Source organism: Rhincodon typus, chromosome 3, assembly GCF_021869965.1.
Source record: "Rhincodon typus isolate 14 chromosome 3, sRhiTyp1.1, whole genome shotgun sequence".
Classification (NCBI taxonomy): domain Eukaryota; kingdom Metazoa; phylum Chordata; class Chondrichthyes; order Orectolobiformes; family Rhincodontidae; genus Rhincodon; species Rhincodon typus.
In genome coordinates this window covers 98188002-98207565 of record NC_063334.1, presented here as the reverse complement: position 1 = coordinate 98207565, position 19564 = coordinate 98188002, and the positions used below count along the sequence as shown (strand labels likewise).

Genomic DNA, 19564 nt, shown 5'->3' with positions numbered 1-19564 from the left:
CAAAACATTGCACGGTGCAGCCTCCAAATTGATCTTGAGGTGAACTCACTTCATTTTAAAGCAATTGGTGCTGTGTTTATATTGCCCACTGGAGGTCAGACTTAAACAAATGTTGTATACAAGCATAAGTAACAGTTAAACCAGCCCAAAATCCATTTTAGATACAAGCTGAATGTGTATCTGAACAGATTAACATGTTACAGAGGAGACCAATAGAAAAAGAAGAGTCATAGTAATCTCAAAAATACTTATTAGACTTTAGCTAAGAGATTCGGATTACTTAAAAACCTTATTAAGCTCTGCAGTTCTGTGATATTTTGTTGATCAGTTGCCACAGTTGTTTGGACCTTGCTAGTCCTCTTTCGAATTCTTATTTCTTTCTTCCAATGAGAATACAGCAACCAAATTTCTGCTGGTAATTTACAGTACCAATTTTTCAATAATTTTCTTGCATTTTTGGATTTAGAAAAGGAACTGGGATAATGGGCTGGACTTTCAGTGAGGAGGTAATTGGGTGTTTTTAGTTTTGCTCCCTGATATACAACCCAGCCAATATTTTCATTCCATTAACATCACTGGGAAAGAGAATTGGTAGAAGGTGAAAAATGGTTTCTGAGGAGCAGAAGATCTAGTGTTTGATATCTTGTCAAAGATGAAAATTAGGGAAAACTGTTCTAAAATGCTTTAATTTTTATCGTTCTTACTTCATAACTGAGCAATGTAGTGCTCTGGGATGTTTTTACTGTCCTATAGGTGCCACATAAATGGAAGTTGTTTGCTATTGTATTAAATGGCAAAATAATTAACAGTAAGAAGGGTACCTCCTCCCCAGACTGTTTAAAAAGTACAATTTATTAAGACACTGTCAATATTTTGCTGTAAATGTGCTAAATTATCCTCCATTAGCTCATTATAGTAGAAAAGTAACAACGCTTTATCTTCACATCTGTTTTTAGTAAAACTAATGGGCAGAGAAAACTATACCATAGTATGATATAATAGGAGGAAGTTCAACCCAATCACCAGCTGTGTAGTTTAGTAATAGCGAATGGAAGGTTTTGTTTGGGAAATCTAAACTATTGTTTGGAATCTCCTTTGCTTTGCTGTCTGGCTCCTGTGCTTTCTGCCACACTTATTAATTACTACAGCAGAACAGGAACCGCTCCAGTAAAATTCCTAGCCTGTGTTTGACCAGTCATCACAAAACTATGCAAAAACAGTTAAATGCAAAGAATCAAAACAAGCCAGGAAATAATTCCTATCAAAATCATTATTCAGATAATCTTTAAATTATATTAACATTAATGTCCAGCTCTGACATTTACAATTGAAATGGAAACAATACTTTATATATAGATCAAGCTACAACAGGCACAATGCATATTTTACAGGCGAACATGAGGTCAAAGGCCATTTAGGTTTCAAATGAACAAATGGACTCTTTATAGGGTTTTGATGTTTAACCAGAGATTTTTTTAAATTCTTGATTTTAGTAAGTAAGATATTCTTTTCACATGAGATGGTATAAAAGTTGGTAAAAATAACATAACTATATAGATGATTCTGTACATTCTCGGTTAAAATGACATTATAGTGCATTTACAGTTTAACATTTTTAACACTTTATAATATTTCCTATTATAATACTTCAAGTCTCTTTACATAAGAAATGACTTTTTTGAAGTGTTTGTTGTTTTGTAGCATATTGTCGAATGCATTGGGAAATGGAAATATGACAAAGGACAGAAAAGAAAATGCAAGAGGCGAGTTTTTGTTTTTGTGGGACATTCCTTAATAATCTTATTCATCATTATCAATGTAAGATAAATTTGTGTCAAGTTTTAAAAAGATGCTAAAAAGAGAGAAAAGGGCTACAGATGAAAATTGATTCCTGCATTGCAATTATAATCTTCTCCAATCCCACCTAAATCAAACATTCTTCAGTAAAATAGCTTTTTTAGCAAATGGAACAAATTGATTTTGTCAATATTAAAGAAATGGAATAATAAACACATCTGGGTGCTGCAAGCATCTCTGTAGGATTAATAGCATGTCGTTGTTTGCTTCGAGCCTTGCCTCAGAACTTTACTGATTTGATACATTTGCTGATTTATTGTGACTGAAAGTTTTACAATGGTTTGAATTTATAGAGGGGAGGATAAACCTGGGTAATGGTCAACCACTAGATTAAAAACCTGCTGTCAGAACTGATTTACTATTCCTTCTTTATGCTCTCTAAGCCACATAAACAAGTGCGTGTGTGTGGACTGCAGCCCCATTGATCACATTATTTTCAAAATTTCAGAAAGCGCAGGATAAAGGAAGGAGTATTCAGGAAAAGTGACAAACTTGTGTGTGACAATAATTGTTTTGGTCTTAAACTAAAGACTATTTTTATTCAAACCTCTCACTTGATCACTGCCACTGGCCACCTAAAAATCCATCACATGAGAACCTGGTTTCTTGTATCAGGAAGTCGGAGTCCCATGAGGCCTCCACAGACGAGGATAGTGGATGCCAGCAGGATGGGAATTGCTTTGGTTATACCAACCAAAGAGCCAAAAATGAGATTTCCGAGTACAGTTGCTGCCTTACACAGGGCATTCAAGAACCCAAATCCTGTTGCTCTGTTAAAGAAAATAAAGAGTTTATTACTTTCAATGGAAGTTATTCTTTTTCCTGAAAAGTGAAGCAGAAATACAATCTACATTGTAAGTATCACTTCTGGTTGTTTTGCTAAAATCCAATTGCATCTTGGAGAATGGTGGAACAGGCTTGAGGGGCCACATAGCCTACTCCTGTTCATCATTCATATGTTTATATGTTCATACATCTCAATTTTTTTAAAAGAAGAAAGAGGTTTAAAAAAAATTAATGGTTTAATTGATTTAAAGAGGGCTGTGGGATAAGTGGTGAGAAATCAAGAGGCTATTGTCCATTGAAACACTTTGTCAACAATCGCTAACATTCCAAGATAAATTTTCTCCTGTGGTGCAAAATCAGACGAATGGTGAACAGGGTGACTGGGGGACTAAGGACAAGAGAACTGAACTATTTTGAGGTTAGTCTTATTTTAAAATTCAAGTGTGACGTATATGTGTCAATAGCAAGATTTTCATTTTAATTATGCAGTCAATTTGAACACTCTGACAGTGTTGTTTTCTGCAATGGATTTATTTTTAAAGTCTCCCACGTTCAGTGTCCAGCAGTGTTGGTCTCTCTGGACCAAATGGGGTTTAGTAGACACATTCTTTTCCCTATAAATAGCAAAAGGCTGCACAGGCAAATGTTACATCAGCCTTAGAGGTAAATAGCTAAAATGTCAATTTCAGAAGCATCAGTCCCAGAGGAGAAACTCTTGGGCCTTATCCAGATGATAAAGGTACAAATGATGTCTTATTGTCACCATGCTCATGATGAGATCTAGCCATGTACATCTCCCATCTGCTCAATGAGCATCCCAAACAATTTTCTCCCTACCCCGATATGTTTCACTTCCAATCATAACATGATACTCACTAACCTTCATTTGTGTATGATGGAATAGTATCTGTAAAGAGTTAGAAACTAATTAGCTAGGAGTTAAATGTTATGTGTAAATGTTCCAGAGAGCTCATTCATGGCTGTACTATAGAGTCATATGATATATTACAGGACCAGACCAAACCAATGTTACTTGGTACAAAATCATGACAAGAATTAAACAAAGGATCTTCATCTTTTCAAACCTAAAGTGTGGTTAGTTCAAACATCTGGGGTTTGGAGGCTAAGAGAGTGCACCCTGAAAAAATGTGAAGTTGAGCCCAAAGACAGATTGATATTTAATTATATTATCTTTCCAGGAACTGCTGCAATTAACCTGATACCAAGCATTGTGGTTTACATTCCTTTGGACTCAATCATTGAGATTGAGGGGGAGATCCTGATATGAATTAGTTTTTTTTATTGTCATGTGTACGCAAGTACAGGGATACAGGAGTACAGTGAAAAGTGTACAAAGCTGCCATTCCCAGTGCTGTTTTAGGTATGAAGGTACCTAGATACAAAATCATAGGTGTATAAGAAAAGGATAGAAAATAAAGAAATAAGTTAGAAGTTCACTGTAACAGTCCTTCTTGAGTACTTAGCCATAGACCTGGATCCAGGCCCTTCCACCCCGACACAGAGGCCCACACCAGCAGAAAGCAGTCGGCCAGCTTTGAGTCCCTTTGTCTAGCCACCCATTACTATCCTGCCTCTACCAATGAGGCTGCCGCTATGAATCTGCGCTGGGCCGATCTCGGCAATGCAGCCACTGCTGAAGCTGCCAGGGGCCCAAACTTGCCTCCCTCCATCACCAGGAACACACTCTTGCTTCCCTCCTCCACCACCAGGAACACAATCTTGCTTCCCTCCTCCACCAGCGGGAACACACTCTTGCTTCCCTCCTCCACCAGCAGGAACACACTCTTGCTTCCTTCCTCCACCAGCGGGAACACACTCTCGCTTCCCTCCTCCACCAGCACTGCCAGGAGCACAAACTCGATTCCCTCCGCCGCTGCTGGGGAGAAACCTACATCAGATGTCCGAACTTCCACAGAAGGTAAGTAAGGTTAAAGAAAGAAAAGCAGAGAAAGAAGAAAAAAAAAGTAAAACGGATGGAGGAGACAAGCTCCGGCAGGAGCTCACATGCCGCCATCTCTCAGTTAAAAAATGTTTGGATGGCAGTCTCCATAATTTTTACCCAGGTTGGCACCCTCGAGTAAGTGCTTCAGTTTTACTGCAAAACATTAATACAACATGGGATAAAGAAGCGATAAGCCAAACTCAATTGGTAGATGAAATGGTTTTCAAAAATACGTCCCTCAAGCCCCGGCTATAGGGTACTGACATGCCATGGCACTCCTGCTTCAATGGGCACTTGAAACTTAGAGTCACTGCTCAACACAAAAGACAAGAGTCCAAGGCACACATGGCAAATAAAATGAAAATAAAGAAGATGCAAAGTCTACAACCGGCAAGCTAGAACACCAGGACCACGGGCTTGGATTTTTTTTAAATTCACTTACGGGATGTGGACATTTCTGCTCATTTATTGCTCATCCCTAATTGCCCAGAGGCCAATAAAGAGTCAACTACATTGATGCGGGTCTGGAGTCATATGCAGGCCAGACCAGGTAAGAAAAACAGATTTCCTTCCCTAAAAGACATTAGATTGATAGACAACTTTCAGAGTAGTTGACAACATGTGTAAGAGAGCTCTGACTGACACAGAAAATCTGATAGGCTGAACATTAACATAGCTCTCATTCAATCTACCCAGCTTAATGAGAAAGGATGACTGAAATAAAAACATTACAGAATTATCTGACAGTGAAGGAATTCAGAGGCAAAATCTGAGCAAGGTGCAGACTTTGCTACAAGGGATTCACTACTTTTGATAACAGAAACACTCCACAAGTGATTCAGAATGTGTTCTCTCCATCCAGCTTTCAACTCAAACAGAGCTGGTTAATCACATGAATATCAACGCTCTGATACTGTACTGCACTTCAGAGATGAAAGATCGATTCTATATAGAGATTAACACAGTTATTGTAGACTCCATAATCTCAGAACATCTTTTCCTACTGGGGGATTTCAGTTGAAGAGTAAGTGTAGACCAGGAGCATGGTCCTCCTACTTTGGATATCATCGCCTGGAAAAGATGAATAAGAATGAAGACAAATTATTTGAGTTTTGCTGCTACCAGCTTTGCATAATCAATGCCTTAAACACAGGAGGGATGTTTCCAATGACTGGGGTCACCAGAACCAGGGGTCACAGTCAAAGGGTACAATAGGACTGAGAAGAGCAGAAATTTCTTCACTGAGAATGGTGAGTCTGTGTAATTATCTGCCACAGAAAGTAGTTGAGATAGCACAGCATTGAATGTTTTGAAGAAGGAGTTAGATATAGTTCTTTACGGGGTGTCAAAGGAATGTGGAGAAAGCAGGAACTGAGTTGGATGATCAGCCATGATCATGTTGAATGGTGAAGCAGGCTTGATGGGCTGAATGGCCTACTGTTGCTCCTATTTTCTATGTTTCTATATACCACCTTGGTCTGAACATCACTAAACATGAATCTCTGAACAGCATTATCAATACACACAGCCAGCACAGTGCAGACTGCGATATCTATAGTAAGGTTAGCACCATAATTAAGATGCAACTCCTGAAGATTTTTCATTCAAAACAATTTTCATATCAATGTTAGTCGCACTGCCTGCCTAACAGTTCTGCAACTCAATTGGAAAGTCACAGTGTGACTTTCTCCCTCAGAGTGTAGTAGTGAAATCTTCCCTAAACACATCAATAACTAAAGGATAGTTAAAAACAGGAGTAAGACTGATTGGGGAAAGGGGATTTGCATGTACAGGCAAGAGGCATTGGGTTAGATGTTAATACTTCACAACTGTCTTTACCTATGAAGCAGATGCTGTACATGTACAGTCCAGGCTTGCTGAGGAGGAAACTCTTTCACTATAGAAGTGTTTAAAATGGATAAGGAGGTGGTCCTGGATAACTGTCAGTACTTAAAAGTTGATAAGTCACCAGGACGCGATGAAATGCATCCAAAGATATTGAAGGAAGTGAGAGTGGACATTGTAGAGGTGCTGGAAACAATCTTTCGGTCTTCCCTGAACTGGGGAGTGGTTGCCAGAAGACTGCAGAATTGTAAATATTATGCTGTTCAAAAAAGGTTGTAACAATCATCCTAGCAATTATATACCAGTCAGTTTAATTTTGTTGGTGGGGAAACTTCTAGAATCAACTGTTCAAGATAGAACTAATAGTCACATGGAAAAATGTGGGCTGAGTCAAAACAGTCAGCATTGACTTGTTAAGGCTAAATTGTGTTAAAAAATTTTTCAACAGCTCAAGAGAGTGTTGATGACAGTAATGCTATTGATTTAGAATCATAAAATCCCTCCAGTACAGATAGAGGCCATTCATCCCATCAAATCTGCACTGACTCTCTGAAGAGCATCCCACCCAGACCCACTCTTTTTCCCATAATGCTGCACTCCCCATGGTTAACCCCCTCGCCCACACTTCCCTGGGCATGATAGGCAATTTAGCATAGCCAGTCCACCTGCACATCTTTGGACGATGGGAGGAAAATTGAGTACCCAGAGAAAACCCACTCAAACACGGGGAGAAAGTGCAAACTCCACACAGACAGTTGCCCAAGGCTGGAATTGAACCTGGATCCTCGGCGCTGTGAGGCAGCAGTACTAACTATTCTAAAGGGTGTGCAGGAGCAGTGAGACCGGGGTACAGGCACTTGTACAAGCAGGATGAATAGAGGATGGTAATAAATCATACAATAAATGGAGGTGCAGAGTACAAAAGCAGGTAGGAGGCAGAATCTATATAAAACTCTTGTTAGGCTTGAGCTTGAGTATTGTGTATAGTTCTGGGTGCTGCACAAGAGCAAAAAGGTGAATGCATTGGAGACACTGCAGAAGAAGTTTAAAAGAATGGTTCCAGGGATGAAACATTTCAGTAATGAGGAAAGATTGAAGAAGCTGAAGACTATTTTCCTCAAAGAGGAGAGGTTTAAGAGGAGATTTGGTAGTTTCCAAAATCATGAAGGATAAGGAGAAGATATTACCAATCATAAATGGATCAAGAAACAGTGGGCGCAATTTTAAAGTGCTTTGCAAAAGAGGCAATTGTGAGATGAGAAAAAGCTTTCCACACAAGGTATAGTGATGCTCTGGAATGCACTGCCTTCAATGAGCCATTCAGAATGTCATTAGATGATTATTTAAATAGAAACAATATGCAGGGAAAAGGCAGGAGAGTGTCACAAAGTGAAACTGCTCAGAGTGTTGGTGTAGAGAGGATGGCTTCTTTCTTACCTGTAACATTTCTGTGATCCTGTAAAACGGAACATATCCTGAGACATTGTCAATAACTCTCCACTCTCAATGTGGAAAGCGAGAGCAGAAATATGCTGACTGCTTCGAGGTTAACTTGCCCTTGATGGAACCTGTCATTGAAGCCAAGTGGTCCAGGCTCATTAATTACGAGAGAGGTCCGAGTGAGAAGGCTCTGAGTGTACTATGAACTGCTGTAAACAAAACCCAACAGATTGCTGGGCAGTGCATCAGTCACTACTAGTTGCAACAGTGCTAAAATATCCAATATGTTTCAACTCAGGGAATATGAAGAGATCAAAAAGGCAACAGGGCCATCAGCAAGAAAACAGTGTAATTTAAAGCAAAAGCAGGGGAAGTCATCACTACCTGCAACAAACAGCTGAGGAGATGGATAGAACTCTATCTTAACGTGAAGTCTAAGGAGAACACAATCACTGACAAAGCTCTCAATGTCATAGAAATCCTGCCTATTAACGCAGAGTTGGATGTCAAACCCATAAGTGGGTGAGATTAGCAAAGTTAAAGTGTCCAGCTATCCATGGGCTCCAGAAGATGCACAATGCAATGATTGTGACCATGTCTAAGAACAAGGGTGGCTGAAATGATAGTAGCAACTACTGAGGCATTGCCTACTGAGGATCATAGGAAAAGTATTTGCCCACATTGCCCTTCTCAGACTGCAGATTCTAGCTAACTGCATTTCTCTTGAATCCTATATGGTTCCAGAACCGGCAGATCTTCAAATGACATGATCTTCTTGGTCAGCAGCTGTAAGAGAAATGCCAGGATGTCTGTGGATGACCACCACCGAATGTCATCCCCTATTATAACTGTGTGATTTTCGAGAACTCTCAGTCCAGTCTTGTGGCAACCTTTTCAACTGAAATTGTCAATTTAAAACCAAATTGAGGAACAGGATTAACACCATGGAAATTTGCATTTAGGATCCTTGTAAAGAAAGGCCACTAAACCATATATATATTTGACTTTAATCCTGTACAGTGTTCCAGTTTAGTGTTTGTGAAATTACAGCGGCATTAGACGAGGCGATGGCCTAGTGGTATTATCGCCAGACTATTAATCCAGAAACTCCGCTAATGTTCTGGGGACCCAGGTTTGAATTTGAATTCAATAAAAAAGTATGGAATTAAGAATCTACTGATGACCGTGAAACAATTGCCAATTGCCGAAAAAAAAACTCAAGTGGCTCACTAATGTCCTTCAGGGAAGGAAATCTGCCATCCTCACCCGGTCTTCAGATCCACAGCAATGTGGTTGACTCTCAACTGCCCTCTGAAATTGCCTAGCAAGCCACTCAGTTGTATCAATCGCAATGAAGTCTCAACAAAGAAATGAAAACAGACGGACCACCTGGCTTTGACCTAGGTACAAGAAAAGTCAGTGGCAAAAACAGCCCTGTCGACCTTGCAAAGTCCTCATCTGTGGGTTAGTGAACCTGACACAGTCATATTCACGGAATCATACCTGATGGACAATGTCCTAGACACCACAATCATAGCTGAGGTGGTTCCCGTGTAGAATGTAGTTGGGAGGGAGTCCTCAACATTTACTCCAGACCCTACAAAGTATCGTGGCTTAAGGTTAAACACGGGCAAGGAAACTTCCTGCTGATTACCACATACTGTACTCCTTCGGTTGATGATTCGGTACACACATATGCTGACAAACATGTTGAACGCTGAGAGTGGCAAGGGCACAAAATATACTCTAGGTGGGGGATTTCAATGTCCACCACCAAGAGTGGCTCAGCAGCAGTACTACTGATCGAGTTGGTCTGGTCCTAAAGGATATAACTGCGAGACTGGGTCTGTGGAAGGTGGTGAGGGAAATAAGAGGGAAAGATATGCTTGACGTCATCCTTACCAATCTGCCAGCTGCGGATGCCTTTGTCCATGACAGTATCGATAAGAGTGACCACTGCACACTCCTTGTAGAGATGAAGTCCCACCTTTACATTGAGAATACCCTTCATCGTGTTGTGTGGCACTATCACCGTGCTAAATGGGACAGACTTTGAACAAATCTAGTAAGACTAGGCATCCAAAAGGCACAGTGGGCCATCAACAGCAGTGGAATTGTTCTCCAGCACGATCTGTAACTCCATGGTCAAGCATATCCTTCACTCTAACATCACTATCAAGTCAGGGGATCAACCTCAGTTCAGTGGAGAATGCAAGAGGGCATGCCAGGAGCAGCACCAGGAACACCTAAAAATGAGGTGTCAACCTGGTGAAGTTACCAAACAGGGCTGCTTGCATGCCAAATAGCATAAGCAGCAAGAGATAGACAAAGGTAAATGATTCCACAACTAATGGATCAGATTGAAGCAGTCCATGTTCAAATGCAACAAGATCTGGGCAATATTCAGGCTTGAGCTGACAAGTGGCAAGTTACACACAAATGCCAGGTAATGACCATCACCAATGAGAGACAATCTAACCACTGTCCCTTGACATTCAATGGTGTTACCATCACTGAGTTACCCACCATCAATATTCCAGGGTTTACCATTGACCAGAAACTCAACTGGACTCACCATACAAACACAGTTGCTACAAGAACAGGTCAGAGCCTATGAATACTGTGACGATTAACTCACCTCCTGACTCTCTACAGCTGCCCACCATCTACAAGGAACAAGTCAGCAGTGTGAAGGAATACTCCCCACTTGCCTGGATGAGTGCAGCTCCAACAACATTCAAGAAGCTTCAGCCCAGTCAAAACAAAGCAGGATGCTTGATTGGCACTACATCCACAAGCACCCATGCCCTGCCACACTGACGCTCAGTAGCAGCAGTGTGTAACATCTACAAGATGCACTGCAGAAATTCATCAAAGATCCTTAGACAGCATCTTCCAAACCCACGAACACTTCCATCTAGGAGGGCAAGGGCTGCGGATACATGAAAACAACATCACCTTCAAGTTCCCCTCCAAACCACTCACCATCCTGACTTGGAAATATATCACGATTCTTTCCGTGTTACAGGGTCAAAATCCTGGAATTCCCTATCAAACGGCATTGCGTATTAACCTACAGTATGTGGACTGCAGTGGTTCAAGAAAGCAGCCCACCACTACCTTCTCAAGATCAACAAGGAATGGACAATAAATGCTGGCTAGCCAGCAACACACGCTCCATGAGTGAATAAAAACACTCACAAAGGCTATCCATTATATGTAAAGTACCTCAAGTGAAGAAAGTGCTGTAAGGCTTTTGGAAAATCAGCTGAAACGCCATCCAAAAAATAATTCAACTATGTAGATGCGCAATCATTTAATTATTTGATGTTCATTTTCTTAACTGCATTATAAAAATTATTGTTGTGTATCTGTACTCATTTAAAAATCCTGGAGTACAGCTGATTGGTCTTTCACATTAGTGCAGTCAATAGGACTGTAGAAAAGTTAATTATGGAAACTGCTTGCAGATGACTACAGCACTCTTGTTCTTCGTATCCAGTGGAATAGCTTATTATTAAACACAAAGATGATTACATATTGTTACAAAGGTGCTGTCAGAGATGTGAAACTAATTATAAGGTGACTGAACTCCCACCACTGCCTCAGCTTATTTGCTGCTGAAAAATGCATATCTTTGTTACCTCTCATAGAATCATAGAGTCTTACAGCATGGAAACAGACCCTTTGGTCCAACTAGTCGACGCTGACCATGTTCCCAAATTAAACCAGTCCCACTTGCCTGCATTTGGCCCATATCCCTCCAAATATTTCCTATTCATGTACTTATCTAAATGTCCTATAAATGTTGTAACTGTACCAGCATCCATCACTTCCTCTGGCAGTTCATTCCACACACGAACCACTCCCTGTGTAAAAAATTGCCCCTCCCACCATGTCCTTCTTAAAACTTTCTCTTCTCACCTTAAAAATATGACCCCTAATTTTAAGCTCCCCCCAACCGAGGCAAAAGACCCTTGCTATTCACCTTATCGATGCCCCTCATTAATTTATAAACCTCTATACGGTCATCCCTCAACCTCTTACGCTCCGGTGAAATAACGTCCCAGCCTATCTTTATAACTCAAACCATCCATTCCTGGCGACATCCTTGTAAATCTTTTCTGAACCCTCTCCAATTAAATAATATCCTTCCTATAGCAGGGCAATCGAACTACACACAGTGCTCCCGAAGAGGCATTACTAATGTCCTGTACAACCTCAACATGACGTCCCAACTCCTGTACTCAAAGGTCTGAGCAATGAAGGCAAGCATGATAAATGCCTTCTTAACCACCCTATCTACCTGTGACACAAACTTCAAAGAATTATATGTCTGAACCCCTAGGTCTCTCTGTTCTACAAAGCTACCCAGGGCTCTCCCATTAACTGTATAATTCCTGCCAATGTTGTTTTTACCAAAATGTAATACCTCGCATTTATCCAAATTAAACTCCATGCACCACTCCTCAACCCATTTACCCAACTGATCAAGATCTCCTTGTACTGTTAGAGAATCTTCACTGTCCATGATATACCACCAACGTTGGTGCAAATGTATTAATGATTGCTCTTATATTCTCATCTAAATTGTTTATATAAATGACAAACAAAAGTGGAACCAGTACCGATCCCAGTGGAACACCGCTGGTCACAGTCAGAAAAATAATCCTCCACCACCCACCTCTGTCTCCTACCATCAAGACAATTTTGTATCCAATTGGCAAGTTCACCCTGAATTCCATGTGATCTAACTTTACTAATTAGTCTACCATGCGGAATAAAGTCCATGGAAACAATGTCTACTGCTCTGCTTCATCAATCTTTTTTGGTTACTTGCTCAAAAAACTCAACCAAGTTTTGTGACACAATTTCTCTCACACAAAACCATGCTGACTATCCTGAGCAGTTCTTGCCTCTCCAAATGCATGTAAATTCTATCTTTCAAAATCACTTCCAACAACTTAGCCACCACCAATGTCAGAGTCACAGGTCTATAATTCTCAGGCTTCTCCTTACAGCCTTTCTTAAATAAAGGCACAACATTAACCACCCTCTAGTCCTCCAGCACCTCACTCGTGGTTAAGGGTGATACAAATATTTCAGCTAGGGGACCCACAATTTCTTTCCTAACTTCCCACAACATTCTTGGATACACTTGAACACTCTTGAATACTCCAGTGCTGTCCTGACTGTCCTTTCAGCTTTTATCTCTGAAAAATTAAGTTCATCTGAAACCTTGCTGTCTCTCTTTGCACCAAGTCCCAATTCCCCAGCATCTTTGTTCGTACTGAGCTACATTGATTCCTGATCTGGCATCAACTTGACTTTAAATTCTCACTTTTGTTTTTAGATCCCTCCATGGCTTAACCCTTCCACATCTCTGTGGCATTCTTTAGTTGCATGGCCCTGAGCTCTTACAGTCCTCCAAATTGAGCATGGTGCACCCCACCTCCTATTTCCACTGCTCCTCCACTGGTAACTCTGCCTTGAGCAACCAAAGCTGCTCTTCTTCTACTTCTCTTCTACCTCTCTTCTACCAACTACCAGTCTCCTTTAAGGCACCTTTTAAAAGCTACTTGTTTTACCACTCATTTAGTCATTGATCCATTTATTAATTCTGTGTTGATTTTGTTTTGATTGTGCTCTTTTGTTGGGCTTTAGGACATGTTGCTGCATGAAAGATGCAATGTAATTATAAGTTGTTGCTGACGTTTTACAACTTGCAGGTTGGTTTTGCATTAGTTGGCCCATCATGTTGGTACCAGCCCTTAAAAAGAACAAACCAATGAATCCCAACTTTCTACACTTTCCATACTTCCCTCCAAACTTTTACTTTTCACATTTTTATCTAATTCCCTTTTGAAAATTACTACTCAACCTGTTTCTGTCACCATTTCAGGCAGGGAGTTCCTGATTGATAGAAAATAAAATATTTCCCAGCCTTAAACAGCCAAAGCACAACTTGCAGAAGCTTTTCTTATATTTTTGTATAGTTATGTGGGAAACATGGACAAATCAATAATTCTTGTCCACCTTGCTTTCTTAGAGAACCATTACTGACACTGACATAGTACAGGGAATTTTACATTCCATTCCGCTCCCTCAGAGTAGGCTAGCAGGTGGAACCCCTACAACTGGGTGCCATATGACCCACCATTTGGATATTCATGCTAAGGCCTGTCAGGCTTACTCCAATGGAAAACCCCATTCCAATTTCTCATCCAAGTCCACCGAGGCTGGGAACAGACCATAGTCCCAGCAATGGCCACTGCTCCTGATGGTGCTGTTGGGTGCAGGCTGCTTGATTGGTTACCTGAGAGACAGGATTTTCTCCCAGTTGGGAGTGGAAATCTCACCCTGAGTCAATTAAGACAAGGTGACTTCACCTTTTACAGAGATAGTACCTTTTACATATTTGTTAGATGCGTGTTATACCAGTTCCTATTTGACACATGAAGCAGATATATTTTTCTTCCCTTAACCGACAAGTGTATCTTAAATAAGTGATGTAGAAATGAAATGTCAGAAAGATTTGCATTTCTAATACCTTTCTAGATCTTTGCATGTCCTAAAACACTTTACAACCAACAAGGTACTTTTGAATTGTAGTCACTGTTACAAATGTATGAAATGAAACAGCAGCCAATTTACATGCAGCAAGCTCTCACAAACAACAATTAGATAGCCACTAGATGACAAACTTATTAGTTGTTAATGAGGAGTAATTACTGGTCAAGATACAGAGGAGAATGGCCCTTCCCTACTTTGGAATTGTACCATTGGATCTTTCTCAGTTGCTTGAGTGGGTAGCTGAGGGCTTCATCTAATTTCAAGTTCCTGGAATGAACCTACAATCGATTGATTCATGAAAATGCCAGTAATTGGTGGAAAATCTGGCTAAGTAGCTTTGGTTCTCTCTAATCTGTCATTTGCCACTTTGGAGGTGATATATCTTCTTGCAAAACTTGGTACGGGTGGAATTTAGTACATTTTCTTTAGAACTGGTCATCCAGCTTTATCCAATCCCCTACAACTAAGGTACATTGGCTGGAATATTATATGTTCCCACCCATTACCCCACCCTGAGACAAGCTTGGCTGGTTGGAGGGGTATAAAATCAGCTGGCATGACAGAGGTGCCAGGTCTGTTGCTTATCCCCTTCCACTAGGACTGCACCACAGGTGAGGTAGATGTCAGCTCATCTGTTCAGCTTTGGGCAAATTGGGGCCATTAAATAGCCACTTAAGGCGTTCTCTCTCTGTCACTGGTATTTTATTAGTGATACGAATGACCGCAACACAATGTAAGTGACAGTCTTGATGGAGACTCCATCCTTAAAGGGTACCCAAACAATGCTCCTCTCCAAAGTGGTAGCTGCCTGTTTGTTTACTCTCTCCTTCTCTACAGGTCTCCCGGGGCAGATTGCTAATAGCTGCGTGAACTCATACACAGGGACCTGTTCTCTGCACGCAGAATAAACAAGTCCAGCCATTGCACCTTTTCCTAGCTAAACAGAATGAGAAAAACAATGTTGCATTCCCTGGTGCATTCTCCATGATAATGTCTTGACCCATCAGAATTGCCATATAAGTTGTTGTTCCCTTTGAAATTTGGCATTCTTGTGTCTGTCCTTATGCATGTAAAAATAAAGAGCTTTGACAGCGTGTCTTTTATTTAGATATCTAAAGTGCAGGTGCTTGTTAGCAGGCTCAGGTCATTTAAAATAGCATTTACAAATCCACACAATTTCCTCAGCTCAGGGAATGATACATTGGTTTAAAGGAAATAAGTAGCGAACTGTATACTTAACCTCCTGTTAGTTGGCAAGAGTTCTACAGTGATCACATCAAGGGAGTTCCAGGCTGAAATGGTCAGACCGTTGTATAGGCAGAGCATCCCAATCATCATAGCTTCACTGGTCCCAAACCATAGGAAAAAACAGCTGATCCCTGACAGAACCATGGATCCACCTACGGGGGTTCAAAGACCAACAGGTAGTCAATGTAAGATAGCTATAGAACCTGCTGGAAATTCATGTCATTATCAGTGTCTGTAAGGACGAAGAAGACCATTTAAAGTGATTTTACAGGAACAAAAATAATCACAGGGTAATCTACCCAAGTCACTAAAACAAAGGACATGCTTTTATATAGTTTTTCATATCCTCAAGTCTTTCAAAAGCACTTTGCAGTTAATAAAATACTGACTGAATTGTGTTCACTCCTATAATGTCGGAAATACAGCTGCCAATTTGTGCATTGCAAACTTCCACAAATCTTCTTCTTAGGAAATCAGAAACAAGACTTGCTTCTGCTCCATTTTGCTGGGTTCTGAAATTGCTTAGAAGTCTAAAATGTGATCTGTTGACCATGCGTATTGGGTGGGGAGGGGGCATGTGGCGATTGAAGAGAGGGTTGCATCTTCCCTTTAACAACTCAACTTCATTTCTGCACATTCCGAATGAAATCCTTCAATATGTTTGGTGTCAGTTCAAATAAATCTTCTCCATTTGATCCATCACAGTCCAGGGATCTCTCTTGAATGAGTGGGTCTGTTTAATTCCAAAAGGCAAGAGAAAACCCTCAGCATCATATATGTTAACAAACAAGCAAGGTCACTGCATCAATTGTTTTTCCTGCAACTTACCAAGCTTCTGGATCAAGAATTTACTTCACCTGGCAAAGCAACAGTGAATTATGATGAGATACCAATATGATTCTTTCTTGTTGTCCAGTCAGGATATGCACGAACAATGCAAATAACTTCATTCCAATATTCCTACTCCCAGGGAAAGATTCCGACATCTACGTCTGACCTCCAAGAATCTAATTAATAGGAGGGATCCACTGGACGTTTTACACTGAACACCCACCTAGCAACTCCCAGTTAAGACAACCACAAGAAATGTCACCCACCACAGTCTGGTCGCAATCATTCAATGTGTGCTGGCAGCAGGCATGGTTCTGAAATGGGCAGCTAATTTTAAGCTGTATGCCTTGTCTATGACTATTACATAGAGGGAACATGGATGTGAAGGTGGAGGAATAGGGTTTGGAGAGTGGGGTTGTCTGAACGGTGGGCTGGATATGAGTTCTCAGCGAATATTTCCCCCATCTGATTGGGGAGAGGTGGTATTAGTCCTGGAGTAGCAGTGGGATGGCTCTAATCTCTATTGATGGAGTGAAAGGATAAAGAAGTGGCCTCCTTGCCCTTCAATGCAGCCCCCAGAACTTAATATTTGGCTCAGTTATTGCCAAAGCTTACAAATCAGTAGTTTTCTTCACCTTGGAGCCTCTTCTGCCTCATAAACATCCCTTACCACCTCTGGATGGGCTCCATTGAGGTTTTCTGGACTCCCAACAGGGAACTCCAACTTAGAGGCATGGAATCCTGACAGGAGCCTGTCCTGCATCCTTCATTGCCCCTGGCCCAACAAGTGGCTGTGTGGTCAGCACAGATTCCAAAGGGCAAGACAAACACATTGTCACCAATGCAACACAGAAAAATGCAACTGTACATCCCCAAAGCAGAGAGCCTTTTTATCTTCCAGCAGAACCACTACTCATCCCTTAGTCAAATGAAATATTTACTATTGTCTGACAATCCACTGACCGTCACCCTCCAACACAAGATAAGATGTTCATCAGTTTCAGTTACAGACATAAACAATAGGAGGGCAGTTGGAAGAGGGCACTGCCTAAGTGAGCTATTTCAAGAATCAGCAATAAAGTGATTAGAATGAGAACAGCAGAAGATACAGGTGTTAGATGTTATGAGGAGATAAAATATTGGAAAGACTGTGCAAATGTTGAAGAAGGATATAATCATGAGCTAAATGATGGAGTCGATTCTCAAAGACCAGCTTGAAAATGGCTCAGATGTGTTCCCACAGTAAGTTAGTTCATTCATATTCATTACACTGGAAACCTTATTTTAGCATAAATAACAGTTTATTAATTGGGATCTCTTGGAACTCCAAACAAGACAAAATATCAAGAATCCAATTTGACTGAAGTTAAGATAAAGAACCGCCATGATAATTAAAAGGCAGAGAAAGCTCAAGGAGACTGAATGGCTATCTCCTGTCCATATGTTCCTTGCTAAAGTATAGACAGTAAATCTCTGATCAAGAAAAATGGATTACTGTTCTGACCATATCAATGCATTTGTTCCATTATTAATTGAAAGTTGAGACAATAATTTCCATTTGGAACATCAAATGATCCATGTTCAAAAAAGCCCATTTTTACGATTAATCAAGAGATTGTTGGATATTACGGTTGATTGTTGAATTCTCCCAGTTCAAAATGTAAGTTTATATCACACACTACTGAGCCAGTGATCAGTCAGGGACATCTGAATTGTGAAATGGGATTCTTTGCTTTATTCAACAGTTATCTCATTTTGTATCTACATATTTGGCAAATTCTTAATTCTTCATGTTTCAATGTCTTAAGTTACTCAGATAGCTGGAATCATAATTTTCTTTGAGTAGCATGAAATCCATTGAAATCGCTTCTGAAAGTTAATGATTGTCCCATAAAGCTATTAATGATAGAAAATGGCAATGCACAACAAAAAAGTACTATGTGGAAGCTTAAAGGGGTCCAAGTGATGTGGGCTACGATGATAAACATAGCAGAATCGCACGTGATGTCAAGACTAGTAATTTGTAATGGCGTCACCATCACCCTGGGTGTATCCAAACATTAAATCTGGCATTATCTACTTTTAATGGTCCAAGATCAGGTTAGCAATCTTAGTCTGTGCTCATGTACCAAATATTTAGCAAAACAACTTCACAAAGATCAGTTTAAAATCAATCTGTAATCACCTTCACTCTTATTACCATGCTCGTGGTACAAAATATAGGATGAACTGCTCAGAAGGGTATTTAAATATTCTAAAAATAAAGGGTAAATTGTACCTAACATTGTCAAGCGGCCAATTCTGTCCATGAGGAGTGCAGATACAATGTTGCCTGGCAATACTGCTAGTGTACCTAGGAAGTTCACAAAATAGATCCAGTATGCGCTGTAGTCCTCATCGAAGTTAATCTGGCAGCCTTTTTTATTGTGAAGAAATGTGGTATTGATGAACTGGCAATCAATGAATTTAGACATCTCGAGATCTAAAGGAAAATCAAGAAACACATTTATTTACGACTGGCACTGATTTAAAAACTATGGTTAATTAAGTAGCTGAATGGTTGGCATTTCCTCCTTATTATTTCCCATTAAAATTATCTGATTAAACCACAATCAAGATAAATTGAAGAGTGTAAATGTGGCAAGCAAGATTGGAAAACTATGCAGTTAATTATTTCAAAAGATTTCCTCTTCAACCTCAGCAGACAACTTGCAAATTTATGTTTTATTAGACTATTTTCTGTTCATTGTATGGGAAGGGCTCAAGGCTGCAGAGTTGATGTTGGCCCTGTAAATCTGTAATGAATGCAAAAGATGACAGACCTCTGTCAGCTATTTAAAGATAGTTAGCTAAAATAAGTAGTTAATGTCTGTTGTTAAGATGGCTCACAAAAGAATTTCCTTACAAACATTGCACTAAGAAACAAATATTAAACTTGGAAGAGAGAATCCTCCCTTCACCTCATACCAACACACAAACTCTTATTTCCACTCCAGTATTCTTTCATACAACATTATCAAA

General features: G+C 40.2%; 1 protein-coding gene across 1 annotated transcript in view; it reads right to left on the bottom strand.

Moving 5' to 3' along the window:
- Positions 1-2443: 2443 nt before the first annotated feature.
- sv2ca (synaptic vesicle glycoprotein 2Ca) overlaps positions 2444-19564 on the bottom strand; it is a 179537-nt gene continuing 162416 nt past the window's right edge. The window contains exons 12-14 of the mRNA XM_048595034.1: positions 18822-19025; positions 15705-15864; positions 2444-2627 (exon numbers count right to left, since the gene is read on the bottom strand). Coding sequence (XP_048450991.1) covers positions 2444-2627; positions 15705-15864; positions 18822-19025 — 548 coding nt within the window. The remainder of the gene's footprint in view (positions 2628-15704; positions 15865-18821; positions 19026-19564) is intronic.